General features: G+C 30.2%; 2 protein-coding genes across 6 annotated transcripts in view; one reads left to right on the top strand and one right to left on the bottom strand.

The window, feature by feature from the left end:
* The window catches only part of Fhos (Formin homology 2 domain containing), a 164,782-nt gene extending 147,078 nt beyond the window's left edge, over positions 1-17,704 (top strand). Inside the window, exons 21-28 of one of the 4 annotated variants that reach the window (XM_011061874.2) lie at positions 988-1,107; positions 1,563-1,697; positions 2,401-2,543; positions 3,099-3,366; positions 3,682-3,805; positions 7,779-7,940; positions 11,226-11,314; positions 16,576-17,704. In XM_011061874.2, the coding sequence (XP_011060176.1) occupies positions 988-1,107; positions 1,563-1,697; positions 2,401-2,543; positions 3,099-3,366; positions 3,682-3,805; positions 7,779-7,940; positions 11,226-11,281 (1,008 nt within the window). In that variant the 3' untranslated portion in view covers positions 11,282-11,314; positions 16,576-17,704. The other 3 variants (XM_087404668.1, XM_011061872.2, XM_087404667.1) reach the window with 3 other exon arrangements.
* A 622-nt stretch (positions 17,705-18,326) lies between these two features.
* The window catches only part of Fkbp14 (peptidyl-prolyl cis-trans isomerase Fkb14), a 66,474-nt gene continuing 57,886 nt past the window's right edge, over positions 18,327-26,914 (bottom strand). Inside the window, exons 2-4 of one of the 2 annotated variants that reach the window (XM_087404669.1) lie at positions 24,425-24,588; positions 20,660-20,784; positions 18,327-20,063 (exon numbers count right to left, since the gene is read on the bottom strand). In XM_087404669.1, the coding sequence (XP_087260795.1) occupies positions 19,875-20,063; positions 20,660-20,784; positions 24,425-24,588 (478 nt within the window). In that variant the 3' untranslated portion in view covers positions 18,327-19,874. The remainder of the gene's footprint in view (positions 20,064-20,659; positions 20,785-24,424; positions 24,589-26,914) is intronic. The other variant, XM_087404670.1, reaches the window with a different exon arrangement.

Here is a 26,914-nt window from a genome sequence, read left to right as displayed (position 1 = left end):
AATTAATTTGGCTTTTTATATTTCTTTTCTTCTTTTTTCTTTGATTTCGCGCGTGGATTTCATCACGATTATCAAGGAACGATGGAAAGGAATGTTAGCAATGTAGGAGAGGAAGTCGATAGGTAGAAGAGCATTCTCGACGTATTTCTTCAACGACAAAATGGCAAATTCCGATATTGTACTCGAAGAGAGGTCACTCGACGACCTAACTTTCTTAGCATTGTTCGACTGTAACTGAAGCGTGAAATAGTTCGTGCCGGGAAATGCGAATCATTTTGTATCCACTTGTATATGCTTGCAATATGCGATACGTCATTTCTTAGTCAAATCGATTAATTCAAAAATACGTGCAAAGGAATATCGATGAAGTTAATAAAAAAAAATGTTTAGACCCGAATTATTAGATAATAATGAACAAAAAATTGTGGTTTTAAATTCAAATGTTGAGTTTAAAATTGAAATAGTCATACTTTGCTATTCTGATTTTACGCTTTTAAATTATATAGATTCTAGAGACCTAATTAGAGTCAAAACAGCCATTTTGATCAATTCGCCATATTTTAGCAATTATTGAGAGAGAGAGAGAGAGAGAGAGAGAGAGAGAGAGAGAGAGAGAGAAGGAAAAGATCGAATAGGAAAAACAAGAGAAAAGAATAATAAATATATGTCTTTCTTTTTCGCGTTTGCGAAAACTAGAAATCCTGCATATGAAATGCGGTTTATATCCACTCTAATTAGAGTGTCTCTATGGTAGATTTAATATTATATGAACTTGGAAAAAAAAATTTTAAACATACACAAATTACAAAAATATTTATATAAAAATGGTTCTTATTCTGGTGTTTTCGCTTTTAGTTAAAACATAATCCATGAATTAACGATTTCTTTCAATTCCCATGCAACTATGAGATACATGTTCATGAAAATCGATGATACAAATTATGAGTTTCGAGAAAATAAAAATGGGATGATTTTTGTAATTTCTAGGAAATCGCAGATCCTTTAATGGATTTGAAACAGGGTATGGAGACCTTACGAGTGAATAAAACGTTCCGTGGGATTCTAAGCACACTCCTTTCGATCGGGATATTCCTCAACGGAAATGAGGTAGGTATTGAATGCCAGCCAAATGATATCCACTTAATCCGTCCGTCCCGAGATCGTAACAGTTCAAAACCTGACGATATCGGTAATTTCTAACTGCTGGTTGGATAGAATACCTTTCATGCTACTTGGCTGACAGCCACATTTTTTTGAAAACAATCTCGATTTAATACAGAGTTTTGCAATCACGGTCCGTTATTTATCCTCGGAATAGCGCCGGAATTTTCGGAAGTTTTTGACGGAATATCCACTGTTAAAAAAGTTCTATTTTAATGTATTTTTCAGCAACTAAATTTGCATCAAATTAATTTTCGAGCGACGCAATTATTTCATAGAAATTCTCTATCATATAACATAAAAAAATCTATAAATAAATCTAAATATTTACGAGCAACAAAATGAGACGCACTATTTTTCCGGACGTCGTATCACGACGTGAAGACTTTATTCTTTTTCAGGTGAAGGGCTTTCAACTAGAATACCTCGTCAAAGTACCTGAAGTGAAGGATACGGTTCACAAACACTCGTTACTTCATCATCTTTGCCACATGGTGATGGAGAAGTTTCCGGATTCTACAGACCTCTATTCCGAGGTAAGAATCAGTTAGTTCTCTCAAAACTAGAGAGAATTTTGCTTTGTCGTGATATCGCGATTGTACTATTGTATATTTATGAAATGGAGACTAAGTTCAGAGAGCTCGTGCTCTCTGAAATTGTTTTGTTACGCGATTTTATTTTATTCTATCACATAATCGGTTTTCTTCTCTAAATTTTGATTTAAATCGAATTTTATTGAAGAAATAAAGATAAAATAAAGAAAGAAGTAAATAATTTTATATACAAGTATTGTCTCGGTAGTCTAAAGGCTCAGGACTCTCGCACAGAATGCAAGAGATCCGGGTTCGACTTTTGGCCGAGGCAATATTTTTCGCAATAAATTTACTACAGTTTTTTAAGATTAATTTGAGAAATTTGGGGGGATTATTAATATTTCAGATTGATTGCGTTGAAAGTCCGACAACCATATCGGCACGTAATTATCATTTCTGAAATTAATTCATTTATTTATATATTAAAATATATATATATTAGTTCAATATCTCAACACTCAGACCGTAGTGGCGTTTTGTATTTAAATTAATGTTATTTAACATAAACGGTCTTGTTTCCAATCTTACTTTTATATATCTTTTTCAGATAAATTTGAAACTATGTTTCTTTTTGTATCTTTTTGTATATTTCTTGAAGACAATTGGAATAGTTTTCTCGACAATGCCAACGCGGTTCTGCTTTCAGATTGGTGCAGTAACGAGAGCCTCGAAAATCGATTTCGACGAGTTGGCGGCGAACATCGCGAAACTCGAGAGCGAGTGCAAAGCGTCTTGGGACCATCTCAAGCTCATTGCGAAGCACGATGGTTCTACGATGATGAAGGTCAAGTGAGTATAATTCCTGCCGAGTTTCTTAGCCCCCGAACCAATTTTCGAGATTCTCTCTCTCGTTCTGCTTTCCTGTGAGTCTTTCTAAGTGTTTGTGTTTAAAAAGTCCCAAGTGATTTCGATAAATTCGGGATAGAGTTTTTTTTTCAGCGAAACTGGCTGCTATCCAAGTGGAGCTTCCATTAATTACCGGACGGACATTTTCTCTTCCCATGAGTCTTTCCCATCGTTCCTTCTGCCTGTAATCATTCGCGCTGCACTTGCATTCTCTCAATAAATTTATATTTTTTTATTTTTTATGATATTTTTAATTAGTTTTTTGTTCTTTAAACGCTTTATGCTTTCCACGTATTTTCAAAAAATTAAATAAATCAAAGATATTTTTTTAGTAACGAGAATAACACGTATGCGTATTACATTTTTCTAGTCAATATTTTTTTATTGAATTATTTTATTAGTAAAAAATTGTCAAAAGTTTTACTTGATATATTTCACAGTTACTTGCTGAAACATATATTTTTCTAAAAGGTACATTGTTTTATTTTTATAACGCAGGATGTCTGATTTCCTTGCTGATTGTGCCGAAAGGATAATCGTCTTAGGCATCGTTCACAGACGTATCATAAACCGTTTCCGCAAATTCATTCTGTGGTTGGGTATACCACTGCACAGGATACAAGACACAAAACCAAACGAGTTTTGTAGGATTGTGTCCGAATTTGCTCTGGAGTACAGAACCACTAGGGAACGAGTGATACAGCAGCTTGAGAAGAAAGCCAATCATCGAGAACGCAATAAGACCAGAGGGAAGATGATAACAGAGGTAAGTCATTTTTGTTTTATATCTTTCGTTGAAAACATCATAACGAATTTCATCGAGACTAAAATATATTTATACTGAGTTGGATTAGCTTACATAATATTAATTGTAAATATTAATTAGCGTAGGGTGTTAAATCTTTTCTCTTTGATTTTTATTCATTTGCTATTTTGTTATATTGATATAAGAGTATAAAGTTGTTTTTTAAATTTCATTTATATTTGAATAAAACTATTTAATTTTTTTTACAATATATTGTTTTTATAAAATTTTTCATGTATCTTGTGTAAGTTTAAAATCTCGATGTTCTTATTACAGGTCGGTAAGTTTCGTACAAAAGAGGATCGAGCGGATGCGGAACTCAGACAACTACTTGGCAGTGACATTTCAGATGTCGAGAGTATCCACGGCACTTTACCATGGAGAAGACAGAAGAAAGACGGTAAGTTTTGTCAGATCTTTTTTGTATGATCTTTTTGTACATGCTCCTGGTTGTTTCTTCTTCCTGTTTTAGCGCATTATATCTTTGCATTGGTTAATTTTATCTTTATCATAATAAATTTTGTCTAGCAAATATGCAGTAAACAATATCTTATAATATCTCATTTTATAAAATTCACAGCGATAAGCAATTCATGTTAAAAACAAATTGTTTAAAATGCACAGCATTGTTGTTGTAAAATTTTATGTTTTAATTTATGAATTAAGTAAGAATCACAAGTTGAGTGTTCCCATTTTCGCGATTGGACGAACGAGATATTATCACTGTAATATAACTGCGGTTTTCTAGCCTCTATTTAGTCTCGCTTTTAACTTGCGCGAAAATAACGCACTCTAAAGGACGACGGCTATGTCGACTGTTCCACTGCGGATAAGAACAAAGTGCGAGAATTTCTCTTCATCTCCGTAATGTTCCAGCTCGGTGGTGGCGGCGACGCACGCGAGATAAATGTCGCCCTTAAGCAGCGGCTCTTGCAGGCAAGATTTAAGGATAGCGCCGGGTCATTTGACGACATTACCGGAAAACGAGAAGTAAATGCGTTGCCGTCTTTGTGATTATACGATGCGTTCGCGGACATACAGTTTTTCTCTCCTTCCTCCGTATTTAGTCGAATGTGAAACTTACCGACTCGCATAAGTCACCGTTCGTTATCTTTATTGCTTTTGCACGAGGATACTCGTACAAGTTTCTCTTTTATACGACTCGGAATTTTCTTGCCCAAAATTCGCGATGATGTTCGAGATTGCGTATATCCATTATACTGTTAAACCGTAAATGTAACTTGACAGTAAGTAGCATTATCATTCAGTTGCGAGAAGCGTTAAGGTAGGATGCCTTCGACGGTGTTGCTTCATAAATTCGGTATTCATGAGAGAAAAATTTCAACTTGAGTAGAATTTTGTTTTACTCACTCTTTATTGCGCTTTACGCGCGCTACATAAGATGATAACTTTGCCTCAAGAGGGCAGAATGTAAAAGTAGTTAACTTCCAGAGGGAATATTCGAAGCGACGTGGATATTATTCGAGTCGGCGCGAAAAAGTATCGCGTAAATAACAGTCTCTAAGAAATTTATTCCTTGAATTTGTTCGAAAGAATTCTATTGGACTCGATGTTATAAGTTTTATCGTAACAATGTTCACAAACTTGTTATCTTTCGTACTTTCTTCTTGCCAATTTTCTTTTTCTACGAAAGTCTCTACGAACTTGCTATCGTATTTATTCTTTATATGAATAAATATTCAATGAATAAAATTAGCGAGTCAATATTTTTTTACCTTAAGAAGAATATTTCAAATTGGTTTACTTTTAAAATTAATTACTGGAATTTAGATCTTCATAATTATTTATAATAAGTATAATAATCAGAAAATTAAATTTAATTATTTATTAAAGATCAACCACGTTATAATAATTACAGATTAAGATAATACACAATTAATATGTTTATAAATAAATATACTTTTACTTTGAAATTATTGGAAACTCTACTCATTCTGTGGTTAGGTATCTTCTTTAATTGAATATTTGGAATATTATGATTCTATTTCATTGTAATGAATACTACAATAAAATAATTTCATATTAACTATCTGCACAAAAAGCTATTTATTTAAAATAACGAAGACCCATTGTTATTATAATCAAAATCTACGGCAAAGCCATCTTGGAAAAAGATCCAGCAGAAACGACTGGCATATCCTGGATCTTGTAAGACTGATATTACGTTGTAACTGTGGATCATCTCTTTCTTGGGGAAACGTGGAATTTTTATTCCCGCTTCCGCGCAGAGGGGGATACGCGGAGGATTGGGCCAACTCAAGGAACCAAGTGGTTGGTGCCCATCCGGCTCGTAAACTCAACCACCCACGTGCATTACCATGGCTGCGGCCATCATAACTTTTCTCTCCTTTATTCCCTTGTATGCCACGACATAAAGTATCTAAACGTCCCGTCTAAGTCGTGCTGGTGTTTTCAGCTGGATAACCCTCCAGTTTCCACAGCTGGAAAAGTCTCGTAAGTTGTGCGACAAGGATCGTGGACGATTCACGATGATTTATTTCAACAATTTGCTGAGTAATATAACAATACTATGAACATATTAGATACAATTAATCGTTATACGCAATTGTTAGCTTTATTCTCTGTTTCTTTTATATTATTTCTATTATAGCATTCTAGTTCTACTAAACAAAATTTAGTAACTGATTGCGAGAAGTATGAAATTTCTTGAACTTCTTTTCTGAATAAAAATGTTACAAATATTCATACTTTTTAAAAAAATTAACTTTTTTATATTTACAAAAAAAAACGGATGAACATTATTAAAAATTGTAAGAAAGTTTTTAAAATAATATTAATGGTGATGAAACTTTTATATTTCACATTTTTTAAGATAAAAATAGAGAGTTGTAATATTAAAAAATTGAAATGTCAAAATAAATAATAAATATAAGACGGGAATATTACATTTACAATGCTATTCAATTATTAAACGCAACTTGTGTGATTGTATATTGTTTTGATCAAGTATATTTTAACAATCAACATTAAGTAAAGTAATTATATAATTTCTTGACTTATTTTTAATCATAAATTTATTGCATTATTCCTCAATTGCTTATATAATGATGAGTACGTTAAGTAGAACATATTATCAGAGCCTGCAGATCAGATCAACAAACAGGAAGCCATTTGAAAGCGTTTAACATTCTTTATGGTAGAGCACCACGAAAATGAATTGTTTAAATTGATCTGCGGCCGTCAAAGAACGCGTAATTGGCGACTTAAGGATCTCTTCCTTCCTCTTTTCGTTTCATTCATGAAAATTCTATTACCACCCTCTCATCCTCTTTCTATTTCTCTTTTTCCACAGTCTTTGTATCGAGAGTGTACAGAACTGTATCTACGATAGCTTTTCTGGGACGAGTTTGAAAGAAGCTCTAGAAGAAATTCTGTGTATTTGACAGTTTTGAAGTTTCTGCCCTGCGGACTAGATGTGGTGATTGTAAGAAATGAAATAGTGAGACGATGTGGAAGAAAAATCTTGTAGATATGCGATATTCTATAAAGGATTGTCTTTACTTGTCTTTACATTTTCCTTTTTGAACATATTTTCCATGAATAAATAGAAAAATGTATCTTATAACTGTAGAAATTGTGTGCTTAGTTGAACATAATAATTGAAATCAGCATTAACAATTTGCATTGTCATTTAGCTTTTTTCTCTAAATAAATTTTTAGAAATAAACACAAAATTTATTTTATAAATAGAAAAATTTTGTTCTTACGACAAATAATTGGATTATAAATTTAAATTTATTAATGATTTATACATGGAGAAAATTTTACATTAAGTTTTAATACAATTTTAAATTACACTTTACTATGTCTTATTTTTGATAGACCATCACAACAATGATTCCGACATAACTTTTACTATAGTAATATTAATTTTTATCACATAAATAAAGTAATTTTTATTAAAAACCAGTGCTTAAGTCATATTCTAACATGAAAACAGTTAATTTTTATTATGGTTAATTTTTATTACACAAACAAAATTTGCTATATATTTTTTACTTATCTTTACAATACTAACTTTTATTCAACAAGTTTTGATTTTGTAATCAAAATTTTTTTCTATGAAAAAGTGTAAAAATTACATTGCATTATTGTTTTTAAAAAAATAGCTATAGTATTTAAACTTATGATTATCATGATAATCCGCAGCTTCTACAACATTATAATAATTTTAAATATAAAATTTTCTCCGTGTATATCTAATTTGTTAATATATGCAACGTATATTTATAAATAATACAGAGCTACGCAATATATGTTTTGAAAATAAAACTTACAAAAAAAATTTAGAATGTATTCATAGAGCAACAGAAGATATTATTATGTTCTAGGACGTATAATTTCACTGGGTCCGGTACTCAGGGACGAAAGCACCAATGGTAACTTAGCTGATGGCGTTGACGAATTATTGGAATCTCTGGTGAAAACCGCAACAAAAACGCCAGCCACTAGAACCACGCCACGCGAACGCAAGAGGACCAGACACGCCGATCGTAAGTCTTGTAAGTGTGATCCCAGCACCATGCACCCAGATTCTCCTTTTCTATCATTATCGATCGATCTTTGGTCAAGAAATTGATTATCAATCGATAATTTATTACATTCCTAAATTATAGCATATCTGTGTATGAACAAATATTTCATCAGGAAATTCGTCAATTTTTTAAATTACATTACATTACGTAATTAATTAAAGTGCGATAATTAAAAACTTTAAAAGAAGCAAATCAAGATACTTGTAATATTATTAATAAATGTAATCTACAATATTAAGGACTCTCGATAATTCAGCATAACAATGAAAAAAAGAAAAAAAAAGGCGATGAAAGTTAGTAACTAGTGCGTAGTTAGAATAATAACTCTTCAATAATTTAATAAATTAGACAATATAATAAACTGGACATTTTAATTCAATTTTTAGCCATCCTCAATGAGTAATTAATACAATAATAAATTTAAACTGAAGTAATTGCATCAAATTTATATCTTTTCTTTGCATAATTTTTTGTACATTATGCGCATTATCGTGGATGAAAAAATTATATTAGTAAAAATAATGCATGTACCTGTTCCCATATGTTAATTTTTATTTTATGGTAGCTGAATATTATTTTAATATTGTATAAAATAAATTAGAGAGAAGAGATGAGAAAACAGAGAAAGGGAAAAAGTGAAAGATAAAGGGAAGGGAAAAGAGTTGGAACATTTTGTTGGAACAATATAATGGAACAAAAATTTATAAGTAGCGTGAAAATTTGCCATTAAAGTTTTATTGGTAATAGAAGGTACTGGGCGTTAACCGCAGAATTTTCCAATAGCTTCCAACGCCACGAGAGCCTTGAATTATTCGGTGTGAAGTATACATTATTGATAACCGTTGGTCCACAGATAGAGCTATGAGGCTACCAAAATCGATCGATAAACGAGAAGTTTGGAGATGTCGGCGTCGACGCCCTAGATCGAACATGCGATCGTACGCGTGTCGTCGATTCTATCTTATACTTTCCATACTTGCACTTTATTAGCACCACAGCCTATTTTTACTTTAATGCCCGTGCTCATTTATACTATCTCAACTTCTATTATTACAACTGATCGAAATTTAATAATAATGTCTTGTATTATAATAAGAAACTTTTAAATATTTTAATTAAGTATTTAAATAATTTAATTAAAATAAAGTGTCAAAGTAAAGTCTTGTTGAAATAAAATTTATTTAGAAAACTTAAAAAGTGAAATTTATTCTTTGGGATAAGATGATTCAGATGATTCCAAAATATAAATAGAGAAATATGTAATATAAAATTGTAAATGCTGATAATAACGCTTAATTATGACAATATAACGCATATAATATGACGAGAAAAAAAATATTTGGATTTAATGTGTGTGCGTGCGTGCGCGCGTGCGTGCGTGCGTGCGTGCGTGCATGCGTGCGTGCGTGCGTGCGTGTGTGTGTGTGTGTGTGTGTGTGTGTGTGTGTGTGTGTGTGTGTGTGAGTGTAAAGTTAATATTAATGTTTATTTAAAATTTCAAGTACTTTTTTTTAAATATTTTTGAAAATTTTTTTTGTTTTAAAATCTTACATATTTTTTATTTAGAATCTGGTTAAAAGATACAATAATAAGAAACTTTTAAATATTTTAATTAAGTATTTAAATAATTTAATTAAAATAAAGTGTCAAAGTAAAGTCTTGTTGAAATAAAATTTATTTAGAAAACTTAAAAAGTGAAATTTATCTATTCAGAAATTAATAAGTTAAAATTTTTTAGTTTTCAATATTATATTGAATCATTTGATTGAGTCATTTGATTAAAATTTTACCAAGGAAAAATAAAATTATCTTTGAAAAAAGTCTTCTAAAGAAAATGTTTTTAGTCTAAAGAAAATGAAGTTTATGAATCTCATGAAAAGTTGTACAAAGTGGAGAAACACAAATAATGTGCAAAATTTCGATGTAATTCTTATCAAATGTAAAAGAAATTTTGCCGGAAAATGCAGTGATTAGAGCAGAATGTACGCGTGAACATAATTGGAAATCTGGTAACGGAAAATACAGCAGTCTGATATCGAGGTAACATAACGCAGCGAGTAGATTGTGGCGTTTTTTCGTTTTTATTTTGCCGGGCCAGTGATCGATCTCAGCAGGAAGTTGAAATAATCCTTTACTGGACCGATAGCGCGTAAATCTCGCCATAATCCGATCACCGAGTGGCTTGGCCAATCTTTCCTCTCGCGATACTTATGATAAGCCGGTTCAGTACGCGTCCGAGCGCGTCGAGCACGTAGCCCTGTTCCACTATTATTCAGAGAAAAACGGTGTATTTAGCTTTAAGCGATTTATACTTCACTATAAATATAAATAATTTTCTGTACTAGACAATTCGAAATTTTTCGAATTTTTCATGTTTACATAATACTATTATTCATTAAATGATTTAAGAATGTATTACACGTACTTTTTAACAAAATTAAAAAATTATGAAGAATTACAGATTGATCTGTATTACATTTAAAAGTATATAATACAAAAAGTTTGACGGTGATTTAAAATTGAATCAAAAACGATTTTAATAATGATTTCATAAACATACATATTTTTAAAAAATAACGTAATAAATAAATTAACGTAAATGAGAAAATTTATCTCATAATTATATTGTTAAATATGAATATTGGTCTTATTGAATTGTTTCATATATAACATTTATTTGTACGGAAAATATAAATTTCCAATTCTAGTTACTTTTTACAGAGGCTGTTCATCTTTACAGTTTTAGATTTATAATAAGTATTTAAAAATTCTTTATTGTTGTTAAAATTTTGAAGGAATTTTAATAAATTAATTAAGATTAACAAAATACTGTATTTTGTGAAATGCAACCTGTCACGTAATATAGTAAATTCAAAAGTGCGTGTATAAAATTTGAGATAAATTAAAAAGTAATTGTAAAGAGATATTACTTATCGCTACGATAGCATGTTCGGCCTAACTTTCCAAAGATATTTCTCGGAGGTGGAGAGTCTATCCTGCTTTCCCTCTTCATCTTGTTCCGATCCATTCTTTGTTCAATTATCCTTCTCTGATCAAATCACGGAATCTACGGTGATGGTCTTATTTTACCTTCATGTTCAATGATCTACGAGGTAGATTCAAAGATTATTTCTAACACAACTTGGACACGCTCCAATAACTTAACTTTAGTTAAGATTAGCGGCAAAGCTTGCTAACGGGGTGGCCTAGCGTTCTTGCGTCTCTTTTCTTTCTGTCTGACAGTGAAGCGATCGCGCACCCGAGAGAACAACACCACGCCGGAAGGGTATCAACCCTGATGGGCCAGGGTTTACGTGATTTCTGCGATTAAGGTTCGGTGCTTTTTAAGTTTCCTCTTTATGGCCTTTTTCTTTTATCCAGCATGACATGACTGTCTGCATGATCAAAATATATTGTTTTCTAATATATGGTATACTAATATATTGATTTTGTGATATGTTTATTAGCAAAATTGTTAATTACTAAAACGAATTGATGACTTAACGAACTATATATTTTTACTCTTTAAATTTATTCAATTTACAAATTTAGTTTGAAGCGCATATACATATATTATATCTTATTTAAAATTACATCCTAATGAAAATCGTTAAAATAGCATAAAATTTAATTTTATTTGATGTCAGGATGCTGTCATGTTAATACTAATTTATAATACATTTTTCAGTTTGCAATCATTAAAAAATTGTATCTTTACTAGCTCAATATTAAATTGGTTTGGTATTAATATAAATAAATATTAATATAAATAGTATTATATCTCAACTTTTATGAAAATATATTCTGATTATTGCCTCGGATTAAACTATAAAAATAGGAATTATAACAAAAAAATTTATATAAATAAAAACAAATTATTATCTTTTACAAATACTAATTAAATTTGCACATTTTTATCAAATCGATAGTTATATAATAGTTGTTTTCTCTATGAAAAGTATTAGGGAATATAAATTACGACTTCTCGCGGAAAGCCAAAAGCTATTCGGAAACTTTGAGACTTTGCTTTTGGATAACCGAATACATTAGGATCGTGCGCTTTGAACTTCATGCAATTTTAGTCTCCTATAATATGCGTAAGTGAGGCTAAATTGCGCTCGTTTGAGAGGGGTGGAGGGGTAAGTAAAAAGTTTACTTTCTAAATAGAGTTGGGGTGTCTAAGTTTCTCGACTTAATAGAGACTTACGCAACGCGAGTGTCCCTCTTGCATGCGAACTTCCGACGCTTGGTATAAACCCACACGCTTTTCATCTATTAGCATTTAAAGCTCGATACGAGTGTTCTTACGACTCGTATGTATATATAAATGCATGCATATTTATAAATATAATCCTTAGCAATTTTGATTATATCTCATCAAAATGTAAACTTCTATGGAAATCGGCCACGTACAATCTTAATATTTGTCTTTCTACTTTATTTTTCTACTATATTTATTTTTCTACTTTATATTTGTAACCATGCTCAAATTTATTGTATCTCGATATAACGTGTATAAATTAATGATTATTTTTAATTTTATTTCTTTTATCTTAAAAATGTAGCTCTGGATTATTTGTGATTATTGTGCAATTATTTATTTAGTTATTGCAATTTCTTCTATAGAAAAGGATATAAATTAAATTGATTTTTGAAAACTTTTAGAAGATGTTGCTAGAAAAGACATTTAATGTACAAATATAAAACACAGATATGAAATCATTTTTAAAAATGGTACTTCTTGAGTACATCAGTGACAAGAGTTTAATATAAGATTGTCAAAAACAATAGATAAATGCATTCATTTTTAGTGTTCTGCAGATGTTAAATCTTTTTGGCATTATGTGAAGAATATTGGTATTCGACTTGTAAGAAGTATCTGCTTCCGCTAGAATATCCGTATATCAATTCGCTCAACATTCATGTTCCTAAATTATTGATACGAAATGCTTGGATTGGCATCGAATGATTTATCAATGTGCGATCGTTTGAGCATAAACTATGATTTTGATTACCATGCTAACATCACGTTGAACATAAACCGCCAATCTGTGGCTCGATATTTCGTACATTATGGCAATTGCTTAACGTGTTGCCAAAATGAGTATTAAAATTGAAAGACAAAAACTATAATTATAATTTTCAGAATTTTTTTTTAAATAATTCTATAATAAAAAATTATTTGCTTAAATTACTTATTTTATCAAAATATATACAATATTCTCCTTTTTAATTCAAACATGTTCTATATTGATTAAAATTTAACATTTAATATTTAATGTTTAATTAAATTTATTATATATTATTTAATGAAATTTAATATATTATTAAATTCAACATTTGCTAATTTAGAAAATATTAAAATTACAATAATTTTTTTATAAAGCTGAAAATTCAAAAATACCATCCAATAATGAGATGTTGTAAAAAAATTAATACGTGCGCGGTATTCATTTGCAATTAAAAAACAATATAATATTAGATACATTTGTATTTAATATTATTGATATTTTGTATCTAATATATATTTTTACACAATCTTGTTCTAATTTAATATATCATTTTCAATAACTAATTGTCATGACAATCTAGCACCGGCAATCTATTACAATGTAATAATAATATATAATATTAAATCATAATCACATTTACTCATACAATGGAAACTCAGTGTCATTATAAATTCGCTCAAAAGCTGGGAAAGATAGATAAAAGCTGTGAGATCTGGTCGCAGCAAAATCGGTTTACATTCCATTAACAACGCGTTAACAGCACGACGCGTAGGTTGCTTGTATTCATGTATGTACCATCCGTGCGCCACGTGTAACAGCAAATAATCAGCCCGCGGACTTCATGTTTGTAAAGTCGCCAGAGCACGAGCGATTTAACTGAACAACATTAAATTGAAACGCCTCGCGGCACGAAACTCTATTGATTCGCAACAACGAATGGGAAAAAAGGAGGCAGAGAATTATTACCCGTTTATATATGGTCGTTTATATGAAAAAAATTAAAATTTAAGACAGCAGATTAACAGCTTGAATGTAATATGATAGGAAGCAAAAATGTTGCATTTATGAATATTTTAGTAATTTACGCAGAGATTGCTGTTTACAACGCTGAGAAATATTTCATATGTGAGTTTTCATGGTGACATGTTCACTATTTACAACCTACACAGTCTTACAAAAAATTATTAATTCATAAATATTTCTATTAAAATTGTTATAAGAGTATTTATCTCAGTTACTCTAATTTTTAACTACGACAAACGGATATAAATATTTAAACTTAAAGTGTCATTACTTTTTACCATGAGAAAAAGGATTATACAAGATTTACTCTTTTGCCCATTTACCCTCTGTGCCTTTGCAAACGCAAATGCGTTGGTTACGAGGATAACGAGAAGGATCAAAGGAATAGCGGGCAATTATCGAAGAAAGAAAATATACGTGTAATGTTGGTAGTTTGTGATCGAGAGTCCTTTGTTATACGATATTATAGATGAAAGAAACTATAACATTATCGATATCGAGGGTCCTCAACGATAGTATTATCTCCGAGTAGGTACTTTACATCACGTTTATTGTGGTCGTTTGTGTTATCGATTCCACGTTTGCAAACCGTAATGAAACCGTAATTACCGGACAATGCGCTAATTTGTCATTGACTTTAATAAGCAGGATTAATTGTAGTGAGTATCGAATTCGAAATAGTTAAAATAATTGGTCTTTTTTGTATCTTGTAATCTCTTTCCTATTTTTATTAATTAATTTTAAAATATTTCAGAAAATAAAATTGAAAATATTTCAGAAAATAAAAATAAAAAGCTTTAATAATAAATCAATTACCATAATTAAAGTCTTAAATTAAATTAACAGGACAAATCTATTTTTTTCATGATATAATATTTGTAAAAATAATGTAGAAACTTAAATTTTACAAATTGGAAAAAAATAAAGAAAGAATGTATTAAATTTTACAAAAAATAAGCAGAATTGCTTTCCTACTTTTCTATCAACTTCTATATAATTTTAAAGAATAGTATTTAAAAAAAATTTATATTTCTCTCTCTTTTGTCAAAAGAAACTTTTGTATTGCATGTCACATTGCATTTTTTTACCTTGATAAAAATTTTTAATAAATACATTTATTTAATTTTTGCTTTTCAATTTATAAAATCAAAATTGTACAAATATTACATTTTTACATATACTGCTACGTATTTGTCTCAGTATCATTTTGGAGGAGAAATTTCAAATGGATTGCAGTAATTACCTGTATCCACCAACAACCGTTGGCTTTCGTAGTTGTATTCCGAACAGTTTGTTTGCTATTGGACATATCGGCAAACCATCACGTCGACTAATCTACACACAAAGCAGTAAATTAACTCTCGGTTAATTATTTACGTGATCGAAATAGTGCGACATGTGTAACAGAATTCCGATATACACTTGTGTATATTGATACTGTTATTAATATCTTACCTGATTATGTCGGTATTTCAATCGATGGATAAAACAATAACTAACAACAACTTATTTTAATTATTGTGAATTTTCTTTTAATTTTGTGTAAATTGAAAACTTGATCAACAAGCTGAACGAAATTGAACAACGAATGTCAACAATCGCTGCAATTACTGACGGCAAATTAATAGAAGTTTAGTTAAGTCTCAATGCGCGAGCCTAAAGATTATGTATGAAGTTCTGACTGAAGTGCTTGCAGCTTATTAATTAAACGTTGTTCAACTTAATACGATTTTACATCAGAGACTAATGAAAGAGAACTATTAGTATAGAACTAATGAAAGGACTAACGAAAGAGAATTATTAGCATAGGAAACATTTCAACATTTCGTAGGTGATGGATTAATACAAAAGTGATCATATGACATCAAAATTTTATTCGCCATTACAATCTGGTTGTTTCTTCTTTATTTTCATAGCATGTTTCTTGGAATGCCTCAATTTTATAGATTATAATTTTCTCACTTGTCCTATGTTTTATGTATATACTATTCGAAATAATACATATTTCACACATTGAAAATAATACGCTTTTAGAAAATTTATCTTTTTGTGTGTTTTTGTCAATTTATATTAAATTTACAAATCTACGAACAATATCAAAGACGCTACACTAGAAATGTAACATAAATACATTACATATCGTTATTTCATTTTTGTTAATTTTTTAATTGAAAAAAGTTTTTAGTAAATATTTTAAAAGATTTCAAGCAAAAAATCTACATTAACATAATAATCTCAAATAATAATCTCAAATACTTTTGAATGCGTCTAAATTTTTATTTTTATTTTAGAAAAACTTAGAAATTCTTTAAAATTATTAGATTAATACTTATTAGAGAAATACTTTTAAATTATTCTTTGTTTTAAAGATTAATAAAATATTTTTATTATATGTATAAAAAAATATTATAAAGGATAATTTATATATTATCACATAAAAAGAAGATGAAAAAAATGTAAGTCAGTGTGACTCATTTAAAAAGTTTTATGTTACATTTGCTTACGAGGAAATAAAAAATATTATTATCGCAAACCACTATGTTATGCTTCTCTTTCAGTGCGTAGAACGTTAAAGAACGGTCTCTCGGAAGAAGAGAAGAAGCACATCGCCGCCTACATCAAGGGCTACTGACTGTGATAATACTCGAAGGCCACGACATGCTCTCACGAAACAAGACGAAGAAAGAATGGAAAGTTAATACTGCGAAGGGGCGGAACAGTGGAAGCTCGGTGAAAACATTGCGACCTCTCCGTCGTAGATCTTCGATTATAGGATCCTGTTTTCCCCTATTACCAGGGGAACTATTACAGGCTCCGAGATCGAATCTGATATCGACGATCGATTCTACGACACGTCGCTGACGTTCGTCGAATTTAATATTTGCGTGAAGCCCCATGTGCACTTTATGTGCACCTATCATTCGATTTGCTAAGGTAGGATAATAAGTATGAGCAAAAAAAAAACAAGAAAAAGATATTATAGTTTTGTTGAATTAAACAAGTATTAATCGGTGATTTAGGCTTAAGCCAATGATTGAGAACAGGTATTTCTCTTAACACGTCGTTCGCGCACGAGAAACAATATCTCGGATGCGTATTAGGAATTATTATTTAGGAATGTCCTTATAGATAGATTTTTGTTATGTAAGTCCTTCTGTAAAAAAATTTTTTTGTTTTACAAAATTTTCCTTATTTTGTATAGAAATTTCTGAAAATTTCAAGTTGTTTACGTTCCCTTTTGCCTCTTTGAAAGTTATTACACGTGTTGTGCGTATATTATATACATTTTACGTATGTATCGTACTCGGTACTTCTCGGAAGATTCACTTGAATCGCGGACGACAGGGTCGACTTGACAATCATATAACATCACGTGCCTCGACGAATTTTTATAATCGATCGATTTTTAAGAGCGACTACTCCGAGTAATCGATGCTTTTGTTCGCATCGATCCATTTATAATGAAGAAACAGCCATTTTGCATACGAAGTAAATATATATTCTAGATTCTAGAACGATTCCTGTCGAATAGCAAACACATATCGGACGACATAAATCTGCCTAGCAGCTTAATTATTTTAATCATCATTTTATTATTGCGTTTCGTAAAAACGCATAATCACATTCATTGTAACTTTCTGTGGAAATGATTCTTTAAATAAAAGGAGACGCAATTATAAAAATAGATATGAATATGTCCTTTTCTTTCAAAATACACATATTTTATTTTTTCAGAGAAAGGCAACTTATTTTAAGATTTAATACTTTCTAGATTTCTTAACCTTGATTTTTTTATAATATAAAAGGTAAGTTTTATATTAAATATAATATAAAGGATTAATATAACGCGAAGGTTGAATAATTATGAAATAATTATAAATTATAAACTAATCTTTAAAAACGTATTTCAGTTCCCTTAAATTCCAAAATTTGAACTTTGTTTTCTCTTCAGTTCTTGTTTACATAAAAAAATAAATGATTAATAAAATAATAGTTTTCGATGCAATAAACCTTTTACTTTTATAATCCTAAACATTCTAGATAATGACACTTCAAATAATAATAAAAAATAATAAGAATGATTAATATTGTTAATATGTCCGAAAATATTGTTGTTCCAAAGCAAAATGAAACAAAAGTCATTTGAGAAATGTCATGCGTTATGTACGAAAATTAATTGTGGCAAATATAGCCACTAATATATGTAGAAATATTTGATTTGTGTGCAGATCTATAAGACATATTTCATCGTATTTATAACTGTTGCGAATAAACTTTCAGACAGGGATGCAGAAATTGAAAGAGGTAGTTATATAACAAACTGTGCTCGAGACACACGATTTATTATTAACCATCATCCAACTTTAACAACATACAATATAATGTAGTAATAAAAACGTATCAGTTAAAATGTAATAATGCGACGATAGGGGGATGCTCGCGTAAGAGCGACCATGTTCATCTCCACTACGCATCCTCGGGATATTCCCTCTTCCTCTTTTTCTTCGTCATCCTCTTCTTGTCTCCTACGTGAATATCGCGCGCGCGACTCGAGCAAGGGATCGTTATGACTGGGATAGGTTGGTGGAAGCTTTGAGAGTAGGACAGAATGCATATGATTTTCAGCATCATACGTCGATGCTTTTTAGTTATGCTAACATTTATAATCATGTAGAAAAAACACTCTTTCCGTCACACCTTTATCTCGCTCAATCACAATCTCTCTCTCTCTCTCTCTCTCTCTCCCTTTATATTTTTATATAATATATATAGCGCGAAACATACACAGCCTCACTTCACGCCACTACAGTGCAATCATTCGAGCAGACATTCGTATATTTTTTTTTGTTTAAATCGTATTAAAATGTACAATGATGTCGTTCCGCCGGAATGTTTCCCTAGGAATATCCGTGAAATTTTCATGAATCTTTGTAAAATTCCGCAAATTTTTAAAACGGTTGGAAATAACAAAGGAAAAAACGCAATATTTATATTGATTTTTTAAAGACTATAGATTTGGTATATACTTTTTCGATTTAGCAGTTTTTCAACGAAAAATTTGTTGTATCAGAAACTTTATTTGATAAAGGAATCATAATTCTGCGCAATATAAATTATCTATAAGTAACTGCAGAAATTATTGTTTGTGGTATAAAGATTTTCAAAAGATTGTATGATAAATAAAATAAACAATATTGAGTGATAAAAATTGCAGATCTTTCTAGTAAGATGTGCTAGGATAAGAAAGGTTCAGATGGAAATTACACCGGAAATTGATTAATATTTCCTCTGCAGGTTCTCGATTAATCTTGTGCGTATAAGATGGCTTGCGGGGTGTAATCATGATTCCTATTTTCAAACGAGTGAAATCGTATCCTTTAGAACATCCGAATTAAAAAATTAGGAAATCTTTAAACTATTTGGGACTACCAAATAGTTTTCAAAACTTCCAGATTCCCTTTTTTCCGAATTTTTCAAAAAACAGTTTCACTCTTTTACGCTCTTCGTTGTTAATCAAAATGTCCACCTACTCTTGTAAATTTCCTGCAATCAAGAACACGAATACGACTCGACGAGTCAGAGATTCCCGAAGATTGTATCCCTCTAATGCTGGTGATGCTATATCAGAAAAGTTTGCTGGTAAATTTGCAACTTGGTCTTGCAAGTTCGAGCACGCGTGTACTCTGCACAATCGATCATTGGATCCTTCGGGAATACCCGAGAGGGGACTCGAAGAGGTGATTTTATACAGAGGTGAACACGTGATGGCGCGGGGCGCGTCGACATCGTCGACGGATGAGACGACGACGACGTCAACAACGGGCGCTTGGAGACGCGATGATGAGGGACGAAGACTTCAGAGCTCATCATGCTTCGGCCCACTGAACTCGTCGTGGGAGATGAAGCCGTTCTTATCCTTATCCTCATGCTGGAAGATCTCCTCGACGAGCTTATCATGATCAGCCAGCATTTTCTTTACGTCTTCATTTTCACTAGCGCCCGCTTGCTCGGCTTCTATCACCTGCTTTCGGAGATAATCGCTCACCTGCAAACAAAAAATTGACGATGTACCGATTAATTAAAACGATTGCATAGAAAATGGCATAAACATCTACAAAGTATATTATACATATATGTAGATTTATAGAATAAAGTTAATATTGTTAAGTTTGTAATTCAGTAGAAAATTTAAGTGGATTAAAATACGCATATTAATATACTGCAAATTATTCCTGTGATACGAAAATTAATTTAAATTTCTGTGTGTCAAATTTCTTTTTGTCTATAAAATTATTATTATAATTAATATTGTAAAATTTATTTCTCATGAAAACAATTTTATAACTTTTAATTATCATGATATATCACAGCAAGCATTACATAACTACAAGTTTTTTTTTAATTTTTTGTTATACGTTATTTGTACCAATATAATGCGAATATGTATGAAAAATAATATAATAGTTTCCGGATAATGATATACGAATATATCTATAAGTATTATAGAACATTTAAAATACAAATGGATTTTAATATTATATTATTTGCGTATAAAAACAAATAGTTTATATATATTTGTAGCACTATTTTTCTATTACCAGCACCACAAATGGCCCAAATAAAAACTTAAAGTGATCTTGCCATTGCTCTCACCTCCTCGCGAGATAGTTGGTTGTCTTTGTCAGCATCGATTTCCTTAAAGACGTTAGCGGTTGGGGGCGAATCGCTAATATTCATAAGTTCAACTTCAAACGTAAGAGTAGCACCTGAAACAACAGTAACCTTTTATGTTAATTGCTTGCATAATGTATATAAATTATTATAGAGAAATACGTAGTAAAAAATTTTCTGAGAGCAATAATAATAATTAATACTAAATAATAGGAAATTTACATTTTGTTAATTAAAGTAAATTTATATTATACTAATGTAAACATTTTAATATGGTTCAAAATTAAATAAGCATAAAATTTCAAAAAAATTAATTTTCTCTTTTTTTAAATCTAATTTATTTGCTTTGTTAGAGTTAAAATTATTTTATAAAATAATTATTTTTTTAACATTTTAGACGATTTACTTTATAAAAAGTTGATATATTTAGGTGCAAGAAGATTTCCACTTCGAGAGGTTTATCCATTTACTGCAAATACTATTAATCTCGATTTGGCAAATACTCATAAATCATTTTTAGAACTCATCGATCTACTGTCAAGCACAAAGCTTTTTACACGTTTTGGCGGATATAGGTGAAAGATATATAGACTATACATTTATAGAGTAAAGGGTCAAATCGACAAGTATCCGAACGATAAAAAAATAAAAGATAATAAAAAAATAAACAGTAAATAGCAAAATAATAAAAAAACCATAATAATATAAATGCAACCTAAATGACAATCTGACATGCTGTTTTACTGAGCTGATTGGTCTACTGAATGCAATCATTGTTTTTGTAAAGTTTTGATAGAAATTCTAATTGTAATAAAAGAGCTATAAAATACATTGTTAAATTTAGAATCGAACCCAAAATTAATCATGCACACATACACGTTCAGATACCTAGACACGACCAAACATTAATAATAATGCATACAGAAATTCGATTGCCAATAATAGTGTCTATAGATATCCGAAATAACAATGACCAGCAAATGCAGCTGGGGAGGGGCTAACGAAGTGTTCGGCACGAGAGAGAATGCATACGCGCGCTCGGCACGTCCAGCCATTAATTATGGATGGTCCCGTCGCGATTAAGCTGGCCCTAATGAAATATGGCGCTTAATTATTCACTACTTAAACGAGTGAAATTAATACGGCGAATAATAATGCGCTGCCCGGTGTAACAGCCACTGTCGCCGTGGAAATTGGACGTGAGAAATGGAGAGGGATGATGGGAATATTCCAATCCTCGCACGCGGTTCCCTCTAGTATTCTTTATCATCGCATTCCGTGTGGAAGGACATTTCGATGGCAATAGTTTGCTATGTAGTTAAAAAACGCCCGCAAAGTTATATTGCTTGGCATATATACTGATATAATAAATTATTATACGTAGCAAATAGGAATTGTGGATTATAAAATTACAATAATAAGTTAAACTAGATCATTTAAATAAATCAATTAAGTAAAGAAGCGCCAATGTGGTCGAAGTTAGATCTAATAATATTTATATATATCAACATTTAAATATATTTCTAAAAGTGCTTCAAGCGCGTGCTGAATCTAGTCAGTCTTGAAAACATAAAGAGAGAAGAGTTTAAATTATAGCTGAAAATAGTAATATCACAAATTAAATTGTTTATATAACAATTTAATAATATATAATGATTAATAATAATGATAATAACAAGCATTTTAAAACACTAAAGAGAACTTACTTATTACTAAAAATATTACAGGACATCTTAATAAATTCGAAGCATATGGTAACATTTATCTCAATAACTAATATATGTACATAAGGAGAGAACTTCTTAAAAAATAAAAAAAATTGTATATAAATAATAAGTTAAAGAGTATAATATGCCGATGTGAATAAATCAATTAAGATTTGTGGCTGACATAATATTTTTAACAATAAATTTTTTGGTATTTCATAATACTTGTTAGCATTATTATTATTAATAATTAATTTAATTTTGGTATCATATGCAATTTTTATTTAAGAATATGTTTTGACCACAGTTTAAAATATTAAAAATGTATTTAAATATTTATATAGAAATATTATTAGACGCTAAGATCTAACGTCTACATTTCACTTCTTTATTTATGTGCTTATGATAAAATAATTATATATTGATATAAAAGCGTCACTTATCAACTATACTTATCATAATTTATCATTTGAAGTACATATTAATTTTGAATAAACTCGTGAAAAGATCATGTATCTGAAAAATAATAAAAAAATAAACAGTGGGACTGGAGCGAAATGGCACAATTTATCCACGCGCGAAGACCCCGCTAAAGAGGCGAATCGTTTATCATTGTTGATCCCGCCATTGCAGCATTGCCAAGAGTCGGGCAACGATGCTCAATTTAATGGTTGATGCTTTATTGGATTTCCGTGCAATTGCATTTTTGACTTCGATTTTGCTACTAACGACTACCCTTGTATCGACCTGTCCAATAGTGTTCATCGCCTCTTCCTCTTTCTACCGGTTCCTAATCCTTTCGCGCGTAAAAATGGTCCAACGTGTAATTTGAAAAATGCTCACGTTAGCGTGACGCTTTTTAATCGTGACGAATACCATTGCTGTCTGGTTGATTGTCGAATATATACCTATACAAGTGCGTATTTCAAGTGGCAGAACGGTTCAAAAAAATTAGAGAAGTACTAGCTCGCAAGCATAGAAGAGTACAATAAAATTACAGTAGCTGTTATTAATTTGTGAGCATTTATTTTATCAATTCGTGAAAAAATTGAAAAAATTTTTAATAAAATATCAATTGTTAATTACTCACACATACAAAATAATTCGTGTCTCTGAAAATATTACGTATATATACTTTTTAAAAAGATATAAAATATTGAATCAAAGTTTATATTTTTTGTAGTAAATTAATTTCCTTTTTTCCAATAATAAATGTACAGATTGTTATAGTATATAAAAATTATATACTTATACATGTTATTGTATAAAAAGACTGTTATTAATTTGCCAAATAGCCATAACTTTATTGTTATTATGTTGTTATTGTCATATTGTTCTTCAACATGTATAAGTAAATATTAAATTAATTTACTACATTAAAGTTTATTTAAATTTTAAAGATGATTAAAAATTAAAAAAGAGCTTGATTTACACATAACAAACATATTAAAAGTTTTTAAACTTATTAATTAATATCTACAAAAAATTTTATTCAGTAAATTCTATAAAGGATAAATAATAATGAATAAATATTGCATAAATGCAATACTACAGCTTTTATGGCTTTTCCATGTATAATGTACAAAATTTGACATAATATATACAATTTAATGTAACGTATACAATATTATCTATTTTATTTAAACATCGCATATTATTTGAAACTGTTTCACTTATAATGAAATATGAGTAAAATCATATATTATTGTCATTTCAATGTAATCACGTACAATAATTAAATATTAAAATATATTTTTATTTTTAATTACATACATACGTTAATTATTATTACTTCAGTATATATGACTCATTTGACTAATGAGAATTTATTTTACAAGAAAAATTTCAAATAAATTAAATTGTTCATTGAATAAGTCTGTTATTTTATATAGAATTAAGCATTAATTTTACCCAGGCAATCTTTCACAACACTAATATATTATATATGAATATTAAATTATTAAATACAAAAAACGTTAAATATAAATATTAAAAGAAATTCAAAAATAATAAAAAAATGTCAGCATACCACCAGGAATAACATTTCCAGCTCCCTTTTCGCCATATCCCAGCTCAGGTGGTATCGTCAATCTCCTTTTCTCGCCTACGCACATATCCAGAAGACCTTGATCCCAACCTTTAATAACTTGTCCAACACCAAGCTGGAAAGTAAATGGTTGATCTCTATCCAAACTGTAACAAAAAAAAGGATAATCTCACTTAGAGTTATATTCTACTAGAGTCAAAATATTAAATTAAAACACACATCCATTTCTTTGGATAGACATAATCTTTTACATTTCAAGATACAAGAAAATATAAAAATATGTTACTTATTAAAATTGTTTAGAAAAGCAATTAGTGTTATTTCTGTTCATAACATGTTTTCTTCAATCATAAAGCATTGGTATGCTATTATAAATTTGCAAAAATGTATATTAAATTGTATTACGTGAGAAAATCGTTTTTATACAATAGAAATATTCTTTCTGTGTTTGCATATCATTATGTCTACTTTAGAAGTTATGAAAAATTCTTCATTTTTCAAACATAACGGAACGTGCTCAGTCTTTATTCGCATTACATCGCGCTAACTATAGTAAACTTCCTCATTTCAGCGAGGCATCAAAATGTTTGTTGTAACAAGTTTCGCGACGACTTATTCATGTCGAGAGTTAAAAGCGACAGGCGTAAGGAGAAGAGCGACGGACTAATTGGAAAACGTGCGGAACAATCAAGTCCCATTTCGCTGCACCGCGAACTTTCACCAAGAATTCACTATTGTGCCGGCGTCGAATGCAACTTGCATGACTACGCTCGATATTTCGTATCAAATTTAAAGGCTTAGGTCGTTATTAGAAATGTCAATTTGTAGTTATGTAAAATGGAGAGAGGAAGATGGAGAGAAAGAGAGAGAAAGCGAGCATATATTTAGCGATCATTTCCAGTGCGAAAACCGACGATTTCCTGCATCAGGGGAATATTACGGAAACTAGCGAGGCAAAACCGACGTTGTACGTTTTCTGGGCCTCCTTCGAGGCATCTCAACATGGACGGTTATATATATGATTAAGAGGCACAGGTCGGGCGCACACGTAAGTTGAAAGTAACACACAGCAACATGCAACCAGATGCAGTCAAGTGGAGAACTTCATGTACGAATGCGATGTAAAAATGCAGTATGATAATATTTGATTTAAGAATTAAAAATATGAACATAAATAGAAATATGTAAATTTCTTAAAAAAAAAAACAAGAAATGAAGAAGGATCATCAAAATGCCTTATAAGCAGCATAGAAAATCTACGCATATAGCTTTAATTACTTATACAGAGAAAAGTTGTTGATATATGTTTCTTAAACACTTCCTTATTTCTCAGAAAAAAAACCATTATATTTTATTAATAGTTATAAAAAACATAATTTATTTAAAGAAAAAAAACCAATAATTTATATACTTATTGTTAGTTTTTATGTAAAATCAGCAAGAAATAAATTCTACAAATACGAAAAAAAAATATATAATCCAAGAACAAATTAGTATAACGATGCCAGCAATCTTCCTTTATCTTTGTATATAATATATCATACTTTTATACACATATATAACTCAATATATACATATATACGTAAATATACATGTTTTAGTAAATATTGTACACGTGTAATAGATTATAATATAATACTTTTTCGGAGCATTTACTGCAGAAATGCAACATAAAATGTAAAATATGTAAAGAAAACTTAGAAAGGATAGGATTTCTCATTATTTTATGATTTCTCATTTTTTATCACAGATAAATATATTTTTCATGAAATATTTTTATTTAGGAAGTAAAAATTATGCGTGGTTAAGAGAGAATTTCTGTCTACACACTTTTTTAATATAATCTTCGTCCACTTGTACTTGTGGCAAAATAAGCTCGTACTCCGTGGAGATTATATTGAAAAATAAAGGTATACAGAACATTCCTTTCATTCGTTTTCATTATACGTAATATTCTCGTTTCGGGATAAACATGAAGAATGGAAGAAGGGGCATTACATTCTCTGAATAAACTGTAGCTGTAATGAAACTCTCTTCTTACGGTCCTTTTTTATATTTTAAAATTACTTGGGAAGAATCATAATTATGTTTTAAAATATGCGTAAAACATAATCCTATTATTGAAAAACATATTCGTATATACATATATATATAAAGAAAATTCATTTAATATTATTAATATTCATTATTTCTGATATCGTTGATTATTTCGAATTATTGCAGATATTTAAGAATGATCCTCGTATTCTTAAATTTTATTTCCGCTCAATTTCACTTTATCAAGATACACGTTAACTGCGAGTGGGAAAAGCGATATTGAGTATCGTGGGCGCAATATCATAGGACCGATCATTTTTCCCGCCATCCTGAGTGCAGATGATATAGTCAATTTCCAGCGTTATTGGTTTTTGGCTACCTTGCTATGAGGCAAGTCTATACCTAAGGGCAGATTATTTTTTTAGTGATTCGTCA

Source organism: Acromyrmex echinatior, chromosome 3, assembly GCF_024713525.1.
Source record: "Acromyrmex echinatior isolate Ae372 chromosome 3, ASM2471352v2, whole genome shotgun sequence".
In the NCBI taxonomy this organism is placed as follows: Eukaryota; Metazoa; Arthropoda; class Insecta; order Hymenoptera; family Formicidae; genus Acromyrmex; species Acromyrmex echinatior.
This window is presented reverse-complemented; position numbering and strand designations above follow the sequence as displayed.